Source organism: Cydia pomonella, chromosome 1 (assembly GCF_033807575.1).
Source record: "Cydia pomonella isolate Wapato2018A chromosome 1, ilCydPomo1, whole genome shotgun sequence".
NCBI classification, from domain to species: Eukaryota; Metazoa; Arthropoda; class Insecta; order Lepidoptera; family Tortricidae; genus Cydia; species Cydia pomonella.
The window spans coordinates 23,361,156-23,376,364 of record NC_084703.1 but is presented as its reverse complement, the minus strand read 5'-3'; the positions used below and the strand labels follow the sequence as shown (position 1 = coordinate 23,376,364).

Genomic DNA, 15,209 nt, shown 5'->3' with positions numbered 1-15,209 from the left:
GCGAGATGACATTCACAATGCCCATACCTCTCTTATGGACGTAGTTTAAGGACGTACCCGGGTCCAAAATTCGTTGGTAATTCACACATGATGTACTTTTCCATTGAATATCTCGAAACAGAATAATAAAAATGTGACATGTTTTTTTAAATAAATTATTTTTAATGAGCCTTTCTAGTGGCCAGTATCATAAACGCATATATAACCTCGATATACATTAGGCTTAGAACTTTTCAGACGCCCCACGTAGAGGCCGGGAAACGATGGGTGGCAGGCCAAGTAGATATACAGATACGCGGCCGGCAACCCCGTTTCTCGCAAAGATTGTATAGTGTTTTATCAAACTTGCAATTAAAAAAGAATAATTAATAATAATTAATAAACAAAATAGTAGTCAATTTGTTATATTCGTAGGTTTACAGCTAAAAACACTATTTGATATTTGAATGCCAAGACGTTGTGTCACAATTTAAAAATTTAAAAACAAAAGAAGGTTGCTTTACAGGTCTAGGTGTGCAAGGCTGAATGAGATTCCTTTACATATCATATTGACTCATTGCACCGGATACGTAGTTTTTGCGGACCTAATTTGAAGCAAAGATAATTTAAACGCCATTTGACTATGATCCTTATTCTTTCACTGATATGTGTTAAATTTCTGAAACATCAAAAAGTGGCGCCATCTAATAGATCAAAGGCCAAAGGTATGGCGGCATCGTTTCGAGCGATGGCGCCACAACCGTTAGCCGATGCCCGTTAAACTGGCACCACTTTGTGATACTTCACATATCAGGAGGATAAGGGTCAAAGTCTAGTGGCGTTCTAAAAGTTTTAATCATGTGTCAAAAGATGGCAGTAAATTTACTGTGGCTATAAAATTTTCTTTGACAATCTACCTCTATTTAAAATTGTCTTTATTTGAAGTAAGTCATGTAAACATTTCATTGCAAGTTTGAAAAAACGATATTTTCAAAGCAGATAATGCATGATGCGGTAAAGTCTCCACTTGTGGTTGACAAAACAATATACATGTGTATTTGTTTGTAAAATTTTGTACAGATAATTTATATGAACTTAGGTTAATTTATCTTCATTTTTTTATTAATTTAATAAAAAAGCCGTAATGTAAAGTGAGGTTACATAATAACAGAAATACAGTACCGACCAATAATACATACTTATATGGTAATATTGTGTTTTATACCATATCCATGTTTTTACGGTAGAACTTTTTTATATATTTGTGAGTGATTTCCAGATTTCTTGTGCGAGCGATGAGAAAAATTGGTTTCATGTAAAGATTTTTTTTTATAAATGTTTTTAAATATATCGCCATCTTGATTTTTTATTGCAGCCTTTTAAGTAACATGCTAAGCCTGCTATTTGCAATTCACAGTAGTTAATTGCAGTATTCATCATATATTTGTATAAAATCACTGGTAAAATATGATATCTACAAACTAACCTATGTAACTGAAGGTAAAGCAATTACTCAAACCCGTTAATGTTTAGAACATACATAGCAACTTTTACTATGGGACTAACCCCGAAATCGCGAAAAATAATTTGGCTGTTTCATATATTTTGTATTTTGAAATTCCCAGATTGTTTTATTTATAATGAATCCGGTGGTCTACAACTCTGAGAACTAAAACAGGTATTACAACATGTTAGGTCATTTATAACACTTATTGATACACTTGTTGTTGTGGACTAGCTTGAATGGTATAAACTTTAATAGCTGTGGGTGGTAATTTTCCGACAGTTTTCTGCACCCGTTATCTAGCACATTGATTGCATTTCACTTTCACAAAATAACATATTGCTAAAAACAAAATGATTCCCAACACATTAGTCCAATTCCAATATAATTTTGGTTGCCACCTGACGTTTAATATGAATAAGAGCATTGATTAAAAATGATGACAACAATCGTAACCGTGTATGCACAGGAGGTGACAATGAAGACCGTGTCGCTGTGCGGGGAGTGCGGCGGCGCGCTGGGCGCGTGGGGCGGCGGCGAGCTGGGTGCCGTGCTGGAGCGGCTCGCGGCCGAGGAGCCGCCGCTGCTGTGGGCCGCGCCCGCCGCCGCCGACTGCGCCCGGGTGCGCGACGCGGTGCGCTTCGCCGCGCTCGAGATCAACGAACACCTCGAGACATACTTCGACAGGCGGGAACATGCGTTAGAGGTACATCACGCTTAACAAATTGCTAGAGCGGATTGCGGCAGAAGAGCCGTCGCAGCAGTGTGCCGCGCCCGCCGCCACCGACTGTGCTCGAGTGCGCGATGCCGTGCACTTCAACGCGCTAGAGATCGACAAACATACGTCGACAGACGGGAACACTTCTAGTCCACAAATAAAAATATTCAACAAATGCTACAGTCATTTTTAGCTTTAACTGTCAACCTCTAGCGTCCTAATACTAGTATTAATTAACTACCTACAATGAAATATAAATAATTATTAAATGGAACAGAGTTGCTTATTTATTAAAATATGTATGTTACTATTTCTGTTTGTTAGAAAGAGACAAAATTTAACAGAGGTTTGTAAGAGGTGGCTAAGTTTTATGAAAAAGGGGGAGACCCGAAGTAGATGGCGCTAAATAATCTTCGCAATATTTTTGTCGTAAATTTTTAACCAGAATTACCTCGTAATGCACGGGGTCATGACCAATGAATAGTTGATAGAATAATAAGTACCTAATAACAAAACAATTGGCAGTACTGTTGTAATTTCGTAGGCGATGGAGGTGTGGCGCGGCAGTCCGCACGAGGAGGTGGTGCGCTGCCTGTACAAGCTGATCTTCCAGCTGCTGCTGCTGCTGGAGACTAACAACAAGATGGTCGTCGCCGTCTACCACGCCGCGCTCGACAACCGGGTAACTTGCATATCTATATATCTACCTACATTTCGTCATTATTGAATTTTTCACAAATTATCATCTCCGTGAACAAAATAATTTTAGGTTTTATACCATGCGTTCAAATAATGGCGTAGGTTTAAACGTTTCCATTTTGTTTCATGTTGTACAGACCATATTTTTAAATATGAAACATTTTATATTATTTCTATCTAGAATCACCAACTCTTTCGATCCCAATAAGCGAAAAAGTCCCAAGATTTTTCTCCATTCCGTTACCATTTCTATGACCGTAACGGAATAGAAGGAACGAATAGTGAATGGAAAATTGTGACTCTTTTTCCCATTACGATCGAAAGAGCACGAGATTCTGAGTAGAAATACCTAGCATAAAAAATCCAAATAAAAAATGTTTTCATATTTAAATAAATGGTAACTGAAATAGTATAGACACTTGATATCTTAGAGCTTTTAACCAACCGGAGTCGCCTTTAAGAGCTTACCCCTCTGTCGAAAACCGACCAATGGTCATACTTATTGTATAGACTGACGTACGTACAAATAGCCATACATTTGACATGGCTCTCCACGCAAATATCGGCAGACTATTTTGTACAGAAAATGACAGACAAGGCGTCTCTAGTTGGTTAAATCCTCTAAGGTTGATGTTTGTGTCAGGGCGTGGAGATGAGCAGCGCCGTGATGGCGGTGCGCGCGGCGCTGATGGCGGGTGGCGGCGGCGCGCTCGACGCCTGGCCCGAGCACGCGCCCGCGCACGACGACGCGCGCCTGCTGCACCTCATGCAGCGGCAGAGGTACTACACGCATTGTTTACTAACAGTCAGCTCATTTCGCCCTGGTTGTCATAAGTTTACCTGTAAGGTAGACGTCCGATTTCCCGTCACTGTCGTCGTCACATACTATAGTGATCTTTAAACTTAAGTCATTGTCAAAAGAGGTGACAGAAAGATCTATTGAGGATCAGCACGTCGAGCAATTGGGCGCATATCTTACGATATGCGCATAGCATATGATTTTTACCGGATCCCTTTGTTTGACATAATTATTGAAAGTCATAATGTAATGATAGTCATATTATCATTAGTCATAACTCTGAAACCGTTAACTTTTCAGGAATTTCCTTAGATTATCCTATAGATAGGTTAGGTTAGGTTAGGTTTGTTTTATGGCAATCCTGAAAAGTTACGCGTTTCTGAGAAAAACCAAATTATGACTAACGAAAATGCGGACAAACAATACATTATGACTTAAAACTTTATGGGAAACAATAGAGACCCGATTTTTACAGATGAGGCCAGTACATGGCTATAACCGCGAACAACAAGCCAAAAGCGCAATAAGAACATGCGTGCAATTTGCGTTAAGAAGAAGATAAATTTAATTTAGTAAAGTTTACAGATAGTGTTGCGTACAGTGTTTATTTATGTGATAAATTAAATGGATAAGTACTTTTGTGATAGACATTTTTTGTGCGCAATAACTTTTGAGCCTACTAGTGCAGTAATAGGTAGTTAAGTTATGAAGTATAAAAGGAAGTTTTTAGGCAATACATATTTTAATTAATGTTAGACCAATAAAATACAAAGTGTACAGTGGAATTTGATAGTTCGGTTTCAGTACCTACTCGTTACTCGTAAAGACGTAAAACTATCAAAACTAACACGTATTCGCAAGACGTGCATGCATGTACAGGAATCGTTGGTTTACATTTAGAATCACGTACTTTTAATACTCGCGGACCTAGTCTTTTTGTGTAGTAATAGAAGTACACAATATATTATTTTTGGTAAGTTAGTAACTCTTATATATTTTTTGTCGATCCTGTCTATCATGATGAATTTGTATTGAATTATGTATTAAGAAAAAAGCTTCAATTTTAAATCTTAGTTTCAGTAAGAGTAAATATCTTTTATTTCAGTACAACTAATGTTTGTCAAACTCTGGCCCTATCCAACAGAAAGCATGAAACGTATGTGCTTTTTTTACAGATACATCAGATATAGATGTAGAAATAACACTTTAATTGATTTTAAAACAATTTCTGATACGGCTTAATTCGTACACCTACTAATGAGTAGGTGTAGGTAATGACCTACATTGAAATATCGATACGATACGATTAAAAACATCTTCGCTGCTAATATTTTGACATATTACTTCAATATTGAGACTGATGTCATATTTCCCATGCTCATTGACCATTGCGCGTTACCTTTGGAAACATCACTGAAGAAAGTACATACTTTATTTATTTTTATTTTATTTTATTGGTATTTAGGACAACAACAGCCGTAGATATATAATTTACACAGGTATTTTTACATAGTATTAGGCCAATAACAGTTATCCGTTGGTTGCAAAATAATTAGTAAGTAATATTTAAAGTGAAACTGTGCAAGCCCACAGTAACAGTAACAGTAGGTGATAATCAACATGAAAATTGAAATTAGAAGTAGGTACACATGCTTGCATAAAGTTAATAGTTGTGTATTAACGTTCAACAAGCAATGAATTACTTTCGAAAGTCCGGCAATGGACAATGTATTTTATAATTTTTGCCGTTTTTTTACACAAATTGATTGCTATTGTGATAAGTAACTCCACAATTATTGTTAAATTTACGTTGATATTGCGATTTTTGCACCTAATTCCTGCGCAAACCGGCATTTTGCTTTGACATTTACTCCGCAAGGCTGTCCATCAAATGACAACGCGATCGTGCTTTCTGATCATTTTGATCAGAAAATAGAGACACGCGCCTAGCTGTCTAACCACTTCTCCTTATATTCATGTTTATATGGTGAAATACGAGCACATCTTGGAGGTTTAGAATGTGTAGGCAGAATATTCCGTTTATACTAAACCGACATTCTGTTACACGTGTTCTTTGACAGGCTTGGTTTGTTATTGTTTGACGCAATAACGATGTATGATAGGTAGTGAGTAAAAACTCACGGGTTAATAGCGAGTACTCAGTATTTACTCAATACACCCGTATTTACTCGTTTTCACCCAATTTGGGGGTACAAATTATTTAGAGTGCTGCAAGGGGCATATACATTTGAAATAAAAGTGTATTTTGTAAGCCGCTACTGGATTAAGTACTCAAAATCGTATACCGTATAATAAATTATTATTAAGAGTAGCCCCTAGTGGGTCTTTAATATTTTCTTTAGAAGCAATTTAGTTCTTAAATCTCACTTTTAATATTTTAATAGCCACCTAAATGAGTAAATGACTACCTCTACCCATCTCTATTTGCGACCGAGTATGTAGTAGTAGGCAGGTAGTTGGCAATCAAATTGTGTAGCGCACTTTTCCTTGGGCTATGTTGTCCTGTAAATCAAACTTCTAATAAGAAAGTTACGTCAAAAGGCCAATTATTAGGCCCGTTCAGTCCCACGTACACGATTTTAAGTAGGCAAAGAAATTCTAAATTCGAATCTAATTTTCAACCTTCACGGTCGTTTTATGGCTTGAAAATTCAAACCCTGAGTGTTAAGGAGTTAAAAACCGCCTAAATGATATGCACGCAATAAAAATATAAGCCTCAATATCAAAGTAATAGGCTAACGTGTGGACAGGTGGAGCGCGGCGCTGGCGGTGGCCCGCGAGCGCAACGCAGAGCGCATCCTGGAGCGCGGCGAGCTGCCCGAGGACGACGCCACCAGTCTGCTGCACGTCTACTGCAAGCACCTTGCGCTCAAGCACCCCGGTATGTACTGTACCAGTAACACTCAGTTGCCACTTATGAACTTGCCTCACAAACTGGCTTTCTTTTCTATAAATGGGACATAAGGTCCATAAATTCCGACATGTTATTTAAGTAAATTGTTTACGCCCTGTTGAATGTGGAGTATGTGTTGATGCAGACATGGTGGCGATCACGCGGCCCGTGAGCGAGCTGTCGCAGAACCTGTCCTTCATGATGGAAAGCCTGTACAAGGTGTCGGTGGCCCTACAGCGCCACGACTTCGGCTAGCCTGCACCAACACCAAAGCGTCTAGATATATCTCAGCACCATAGTACGGGTACGGTACTACAGCTATACACCTTGAAATAATATTTTAGCTAATTACAATACCAAAATATTCCTCTCAATCTAATTTTAAATCACAAAAAATGTTCATCATTGAATTGAAAAAGAATATTTAATAGTAGGTTATTTAATTTGACTAGCCTTCTTTTATAGAAAACGCCATTAATGTTCCCAACTCACAATAGTTTTTCACCACACCAACTGGTAAAGGGCCTCTTGATTGTTCAAAAACTAATGAGAAAGTTGCATTTTATCCACATGTGGGGCAAAGTAATCAGATGTAAATTTTGAGTTGTTTCTTTATGTTAGCTGGTAGAATTGACAAAATAATGATTTTGGATGATATTTTTTTTATTACGTTCATTTGGATTTGATTTGATTGGATTTTTTTGGTATTTCATAGTTAGTATTTTCCTCGCGTTGCTGTGGTGAAAAGTTTGATTTCACTCGGAGGCAGTTTGCTTAACACTCGTGCCTTGAAACCCTTGCAACGCTCAAGATTCCACTTCTCAAACCACTCGCTACGCTCGTGGTTCAATTTTGGAATATTTCGCTTGCTCGGGTATTAATATTAGCACGAACAATTAAACAACAACTTTGCCCCCTTGTAAAACAAATAACTATTAAGCACTTTATGTCAGGGATTGTAAAGACGGATAACATTTGGATGTATCATAATCTGTAATAATTAGATCAGACTGATTTTAAGTAGGAGTACCACAACTTTTTATAAGCTATTGTCATGTTCTAGTTAATTTCCTAAGTCTGCCCTCGGAGTGTACTTAATAATATCGAGTCGTCATCTATTGTTCCTTCAGTAGATACGATTTTTAGGGTTCCGTACCAAAAAGGTAAAAAGAAGCCCTTATGGTGCGACGCCGTCTGTCCGTCTGTCTGTCACATCGCTAAATATCTCGAGAACTACTTACGCTATTGACTTGGAATGTGAAATAGTTATTAACAAGGCTAACACATAAGAGTTATTTTGTACTTTTTTTACTGTGGAGGAAAATGTCCAATGCGAGGGAGGGAGGTGCAAATCTTAAAGTCTAGTTATTAGTTCAAGTGGGATATCAGCTTAAGTTGTACATTCCAAAATAATGTATATTTATTTATAGTGAAATAAATTGATTTAAGAAGGAAAAATTAAAACAAGAACGAACATAAAATCTTATTTCCGACGTTTACCAAAGAAAAATTATGAAATGCTTTAATAAGTATTAAGATTATCATATATTACGTTACAAGAGAAATATAATCACACAACAATCTTGTATTTTTTAATCAACAAAAAGTTTTTTTGAATTTAGTTCACAATTCGCAACTTTTGCGTGTGTTTATTATACTTCTATGATATTATGCTAAAGAAATTGTTGATACCTGTTCCCATGATAAAAAAATCCTCATTCCCATGAAAAAGAAATCCCTGAAAAACCAACATACATACATACAATCAATCTCGTAAATTAGTTAGCCGATAGATGGCGATGAGTATAAGTAAACTACTTCTGGTCAAAAATCTTTCGCGTTTATAGTTGCATGAGATTATTGAAAATTTGTACGGAACCCTCGGTGCGCGAGTTAAACTAAGTTGCACTTGACCGGTTTTTATTTTATTTTTGACGATGTGGCCGACTACTTTCTTTTGACGTTATATTATGTTCCTATGATTTTATTGAATTCTGTGGTAACTTCTACGTTGGACATCTGTTATCCCTTAACGTCTACGTTACCTGATTACCTGGAATAGGTTAGATATTTAAATAACCAGTACTTCATATACACTAACTATGTATGTAGGTACTTATTCGTAATATTCGGTACGGGTTTCGTTGCCGATGCGTACAATAGCTTCGCCAACCAAATTATTTGCCGCGAGGCGTTTTATCCACCGTTCTTTTTTAGTGGTGGGTGTTACTCAAAGATACTCGTTTAATTTTAATTCTAACAAATAGTAGTTGGCACAAAATATATGCAACTAAGCTTGTCTGTCCTACCGACAGACTTGGGATGTACGTACCGCACTACGATTAAAACACGCTTCAATTATTATTCGGATTCCCGAATATGTTTATAGATAATCGTTTGGTATGTCCCTACCCAATCTGTTAAGTTAAACTGCGTCAAATTTTGAAAGAGATAGAGTCTACCCCGTTTCTTTACCATTACAAAAAAGGTAAGCAATCTAGACGTCTTTATATTGAAAAAGGCTTTTAAAAAATTAGTAACTAAGTATTACTAATGAAAGCAAAGGAATGCAAATGATCTTTTATGTTTTTTAATTGTTCTATGGCCCAGACTTATTTTTCAAAGGCGTATTTCAATAAAAAGACACGCCAAGATCGCTTACCTTCTTTCTAATGCTAAAAAAACGAACGTAAGATTGTTGAGGCGCCCAATTCAAACTGCGTAAGTCCCATTGTATGAAAAATATATACTAATTTAATGCATGTTTTATTTCGGGCGGTAATTAACTGATCTCACAGGATATTATAGGTACCTACATTATGCATGTTTGTACCTAAGAAGTACACTCTATATGGTTTCGTGTTTACATATAACGCTAGCTACCTTGTAATGACTAGAAAAGAAATAAATAAGCCAATTTATTCATTTATTACTATATTAAAATACGTCGTTTACGTATACGTAATTAGCTTTTAATTTCGAAACTTGTTAATCTTAGACTAAAGGTCGTACCGGGTCGTCCTACGCGTCTATGGGAAACATATTTTGCGAAAAGTCATCAAATACAAAGTGTGTGCAAGATTTGTAAAGTCTAACAAAAGTCGTGCTTGGAATTTCACAGTTGACGTAGATGGCGATGTACAGCTCCGTACATTATGCACTACTAGTTCTGGTTGTCAAAACTTGACGTTTGACAATCCTGTTACCACAAAACATCATGTCGCCATACATCAACTTCAGCTGCCAAACTCGGGGGCACGGTTAGAGCCACCACACACTAGCGTATTTTGAGCGTGCATCTTTTATTAGGCCGATCAAATTAAATTTTTTTGAGACTTCCTGGGATTCCACAAACTCGGATTACACGCATTTAGGACCAAATGAAGGTATTAAAAACGATTTCCAGCTTCCTGGGAATTATAACCTCAAAACGCTTTTTATGGATCTAATTTGATTGAGATGGTATTCCAAGGTTTGTACAAAATAAAACAGAATTGAATTATTGTACATAAATAATTTAAATTATCAGGTATCAAAATGATTGTAAAAACACCAAGAACATGAAAAGGCGGCGCCGTTGGTAATGATAATAATATGTACATACTTTACCAGCGCCATGGGAAACAATATGAGTAACGCTGAATTCAAGTTTTTGCCATTGTTAATTTTTTCGCTGCCAGGAGTGGTTATTATGAAATGATAAGAAGTTTAAATCGTTGACCATAAAAATTGCATCTCATGCTCATAAAGTTGGTGTTTAAGTCGCGTGTAAGCATTTTGTTGCTTTTTATGCTCTATTGCATAAAGTAAAATCTATCGACTCACCCCCTTATTCATAGACGTCTACTAAAGTTAACAAGCCGCTAATAATCGTTTATCCCTTTCCATCATACCAATACGTCGGAAACGATTATTAGTGACTTGTTAACTTTAGTAGACGTTTATGAATAAGGGGGTAATCATCTATTACGACCCTAATTTACTTAGGTAGTAATTGATGCAATAAAATTCAACCCTGCCATACAAACTATCACTGCTGCAATTGGCGGCCGGCGCACGTACTCATTTCTTTAGTCTTAAATACTTTAATTATTGATATTTCTGTATATTTTAATCGCAATCCATGTGAAAGCAGATTATATAACTCGAGCATAAATGCCTCTGACAAAATGGCTTAGTTTATGCCCTTGTTGTTTAATCTCAATGATTTCAAAGTAAAGATAAGCCCAAGCAACAATTCTAACCGCACACGCAACACAGCGCCCTCTGTTTTATACTGCCTAAACTATGTGGCTAATGGTCAAAGACACATAAATAGACTGCACTCTCGCCTCCAAAACCGTGTATAGAACTCTAGAAAAATGGCTCGAGGGCGACCTTAGTCCCTTTTTTCTTTAGGGCGACGATAAAGTGACATTTGATTGAATGTTATCAGCATCAGCAAGGCATGCTACTATTTTTATTAATATAAATGTCATTATTATAGATTTTGCCGTGCTAGTTTATTAACATAAGAATAATACGTAGAAAATAAGTAAGTGGGAGTTAAAACATATTAAAATATGTTAGATAAATACATTCTTATTAAATTACTTACAAATTACTTCATAACCAAAGAAGCTTTATTTTTCCTGAATTTCAGCATTTAGAAAATAAAATGAAGGAACATTTAATTTAATATATATATACGGTAATAGCAGAAGTATCCCTTCGAGGTATCTCGGTCGACACGGTTTTTTGGAAGCGAGAGTGCAGTCTACTTAAATATTTTTAAGTGCACCGAGCGAGGTTAACCGACCTGCATAACGTATGCGGAGTGAAATCTGCACAAAGTTTGTAACATGTAAAAAGTAAAGAAATAAAATAAACTGAAATTATATCTAACTGCCAATTTAAAGTCTATATATGTATGTCAATTAATCCGGCAAGTTTCATGAGCATTGCACTCTTTCTTTTGAAATTATGGTCAATTTAGAAGAACACTGTCGCGAAACTGTATGTAATTTCTCCAGTACTATTTCTCTATAGCCGAAAGCGAAGATAGTGGAACATTTTGTGGAAACAGGTTAAAGCTGAAGGTCTGTTTTTAATATTTGTGCGTCCCTTTTCTTTACAAAAACTACCGCTAGAAAGTCTGGTTCAGGGAAACATTCCAGCATTAGCTAGTTTTCTGGGAGAGATCGTTTAAAAAAAAAGGAAGGCCCTGTGAGTCACAAAATCTTACAGAGAGGTCACGAAAACATTCAAATGTTGCAATACAACTGTTTAAGACAAACGTTTAAGAAAAGTTAAGCCCACCGTCTCCGAAAACAAAAAAAAAAGGCTCTGAAAATGCGGTAACGTCATCTGGTCAAAAAATTAAAAAAGCTGCTGTTTTTGCATTATGGGATTCATGGGGGACTAATCATATGTCACTTAAAATAGAAATTCATGGCAAGGTAACTATTATTTTGAGAACACCAATGGTTCAACGGGCGAGAATGTGAAATATGTCGAGCACGCGAAGTTTCCTAAAACTGTTTTCCTAAGGAAGATTTATTTATTTATCGTATGGCGTTTACACACTGGTTTTTACAATAATGATTACATCAAATTAAAATTTACAGTTTTGTAGATATACACTCGCGTCCTTTGTCAGTTCTTTAAAATCTTCGACAGATCCGTTGTATCTAGTGATGGGGCAATCAATAGTATTTTATGCAACAGTTGTATAAGAAGGGTCAAAAAAGGCGAGTGGCGTGAGTTACAATGTGAGCCAGAGCCGTAGGCGTAGGCGAACATTGTAAAGGAATACGCCACGAGCATTTTTTGACCTACTTATACAACGTTGCATACAATATTTTTCCTACGAGTCAACAAAAATAAATCTTAATTTAGGTAAACAAAGCAAAAGTATATAGCCAAGACGCGCGAGCATACCTTGTTCCGCGCCCGGCCCGCCCCGGGCCGCGGCCGGCCGGTCGGCGACACCTCCTCGTAACTCATGAGGCCCTGGTACTTGCTACTTGCTAAATTAAATTTTTGGACAGTTTTTTCTCAATTTTGGCCACCGTAGCCTACGGAGACTAACAAGCAACGCTAAGCGGTCTTCGTAGTCTATGGGTGTTGCTATATTACGGGTGTCACATGCGTGTTTCTGACTTATGAAGTAATTATTTTTACTATGCAACCAAATGAATATTTTGTAAGTTGGCAGCAATGCACTTAGTTTAAAACTGTATTCGTTTTGGTTTTGTTAGGTTGGTAGCCATTAATCGCAGTAACGTTATAGCGATTAAAAGCACAAGAGCTTTTATGAGGAATAGACAATATAGACTTTTCTTGAAACCTTTTATGTATGCTCTTATATTCGTGTTAATGAATGCATATGACAGATAACAGTAGAGGAGTAGGAAAAAACTATATGATGTATGGTCTGTTCCGGATCTCCACAGTCGCACGCTGCCGACTCGCTCCACCCCCATTTGTGCCAGAGGTACGCACAGTTGCCCACACCAGTTCTAAGGAAGATAAAATAGTAACTAAAAAAATGATATTTGTGTTTTCACAGATGGTTTTAAAGTACCATAACTGCCGATAAAAATCTCACATTGGAGTAAACTTTATCTTACATTTAACATTGTTAAATACGTCATAAAAAACATGAATATTTATAAAATTAACCATGTTGTTTTTATTTAATACGACATTGAATTATGTGCAGATTTCACTCCGCATGCGTTAAAGAAACAACATGATCGCTTAAAATTTGTTTTAAGCATGAAATGAATATAATCAGAAATCATATACCGATTATATGAAATCTCACAAGTATATTTGAATTTTCTGTAATAGTTTTTACGTGGTTACGGCTCCGAAACGTGGTCTTTCACTATCGGCCTCATCTCAAAACTCAAAGTTGCTCAACGAGCTATGGAGAGGGCTATGCTTGGAGTTTCTCTACGTGATCGAATCAGAAATGAGGAGATCCGTAGACGAACTAAAGTCACCGACATAGCCCACTGGATTAGGAAGCTAAAGTGGCAATGGGCAGGCCATATTGTACGCAGAGAAGATGGTCGGTGGCGTCGAAAAGTGCTCGAGTGGAGACCACGGACTAGCAAGCGCAGCGTAGGACGTCCACTCACAAGATGGACAGACGACCTTATTAAGGTCGCCGGAAGACGCTGGATGTGGATCGCTTCCAACCGGTAAATGTGGAGGACCAAGAGGGAGGCCTATGTTCAGCAGTGGACGTCTTATGGCTGAGATGATGATGATGAGTTTATACATAATTTCACAACCCAATTAGGAATTTTTAAAAATTGGGAATGGCATAACGTGACACCTTTCCACTGCGCAAATTTCTTTCCTTCACGATTGAGCGCAGGGGTGTTCCTAAATGGGTTTTTGACACCCATGAATTGGCCCCATTCGTAGTGCTTGTAAAGGGGCCCACTGATTTCCAGTTTTCCAGTCGCGATTGTCAGCTTGTGCGAATAACTGACAGGCCGATATCGTCCAGCGAACGGTGGGCCCCTTAACGCCCGTCTTTACGGAGTAATATATTTGTCAATGTTTAACCTACAATTTTTCTATCCTCGCTTCATCGAGAGTCAACTCCGCGTGTTTACACTTGTGCGAGATTGGTGGTGCGTTCACTACTCGGTTCGCACGAAAATGTATATAGTTCGTGTCATCCACGATGAGTCGATGACGTGCAGTTATTAACATGACAATACGAGTCAAGGCACGCGTCTTCGTGGATGACACAATCTATAAATACGTACCTAGGAAGATCTCTCAACCAGATATAATGCTTATATATTATAAACCATAAGCCAAGTCGAGTAATGGGATACGATCGACTTTATACCTAAGTGATGTTACCACTCCAAATACAGTGCCCGGCAATAATCATGCATTGCATCATGCATTGATGTGCAAATGGACTTCCTCCTGAAAGTCTTATCCTTTGCGATTGAGATAATGATTGTGATATTTAACTCATTTGCATTGCATAATCATTATTAACCCTTTAACCGCAGTACGTTAAAATACGCCATTTTGTATTCTGTCATAATTTGTGAAAGTGTCATTAAAGTCACTGCTGATTAATAAATTTATCTGACTACGGTGGTTAAAAGGTTAATATTTACTGGTTCATAAGCGATAACATACTATTTTGTTAATATTATTTTAATTGGAACGTTTCGATATGGTGATTTTACTTTTAATTGTTATACATTATGATTGAATATATCTGATAATAGTTATAATTGTAACCGATTGTACGTGTATAATAATGTATTTAATTAATAAAGAAATAATTGTGTATATACGTAGTTTCATTTCTATATCTTTCCTGAATTGTAATACCGTCTTTTAAGATACTAAAGTCGTCGTATATAGCTGATTTGCAACTATGCGATAAAACTTGGCACAGTTGATTGTTAAGCGCCAATAACACCCACACTTCCCGATATCGGGCCCGAAATCAGTCCCGATTTCGGGCCATATCAGTGGAAGAATAAGGATTAAAGTCAAATGGCGTTCTAAAAGTTTTAATCATGTATCGAAAGATGGCAGTAAATTTACTATGGTACAAATTTTTTTT

The 15,209-nt window shown here is 37.1% G+C and overlaps 1 protein-coding gene across 4 annotated transcripts in view; it reads left to right on the top strand.

The window, feature by feature from the left end:
* LOC133518025 (protein furry) overlaps nucleotides 1-14,929 on the top strand; it is a 206,040-nt gene extending 191,111 nt beyond the window's left edge. For all 4 annotated transcript variants that reach the window (XM_061851596.1, XM_061851577.1, XM_061851586.1 and 1 more), the window contains 5 exons: nucleotides 1,953-2,189; nucleotides 2,746-2,883; nucleotides 3,544-3,680; nucleotides 6,471-6,601; nucleotides 6,759-14,929. In XM_061851596.1, coding sequence (XP_061707580.1) covers nucleotides 1,953-2,189; nucleotides 2,746-2,883; nucleotides 3,544-3,680; nucleotides 6,471-6,601; nucleotides 6,759-6,868 — 753 coding nt within the window. In that variant the 3' untranslated portion in view covers nucleotides 6,869-14,929. The remainder of the gene's footprint in view (nucleotides 1-1,952; nucleotides 2,190-2,745; nucleotides 2,884-3,543; nucleotides 3,681-6,470; nucleotides 6,602-6,758) is intronic.
* Nucleotides 14,930-15,209: the final 280 nt, after the last annotated feature.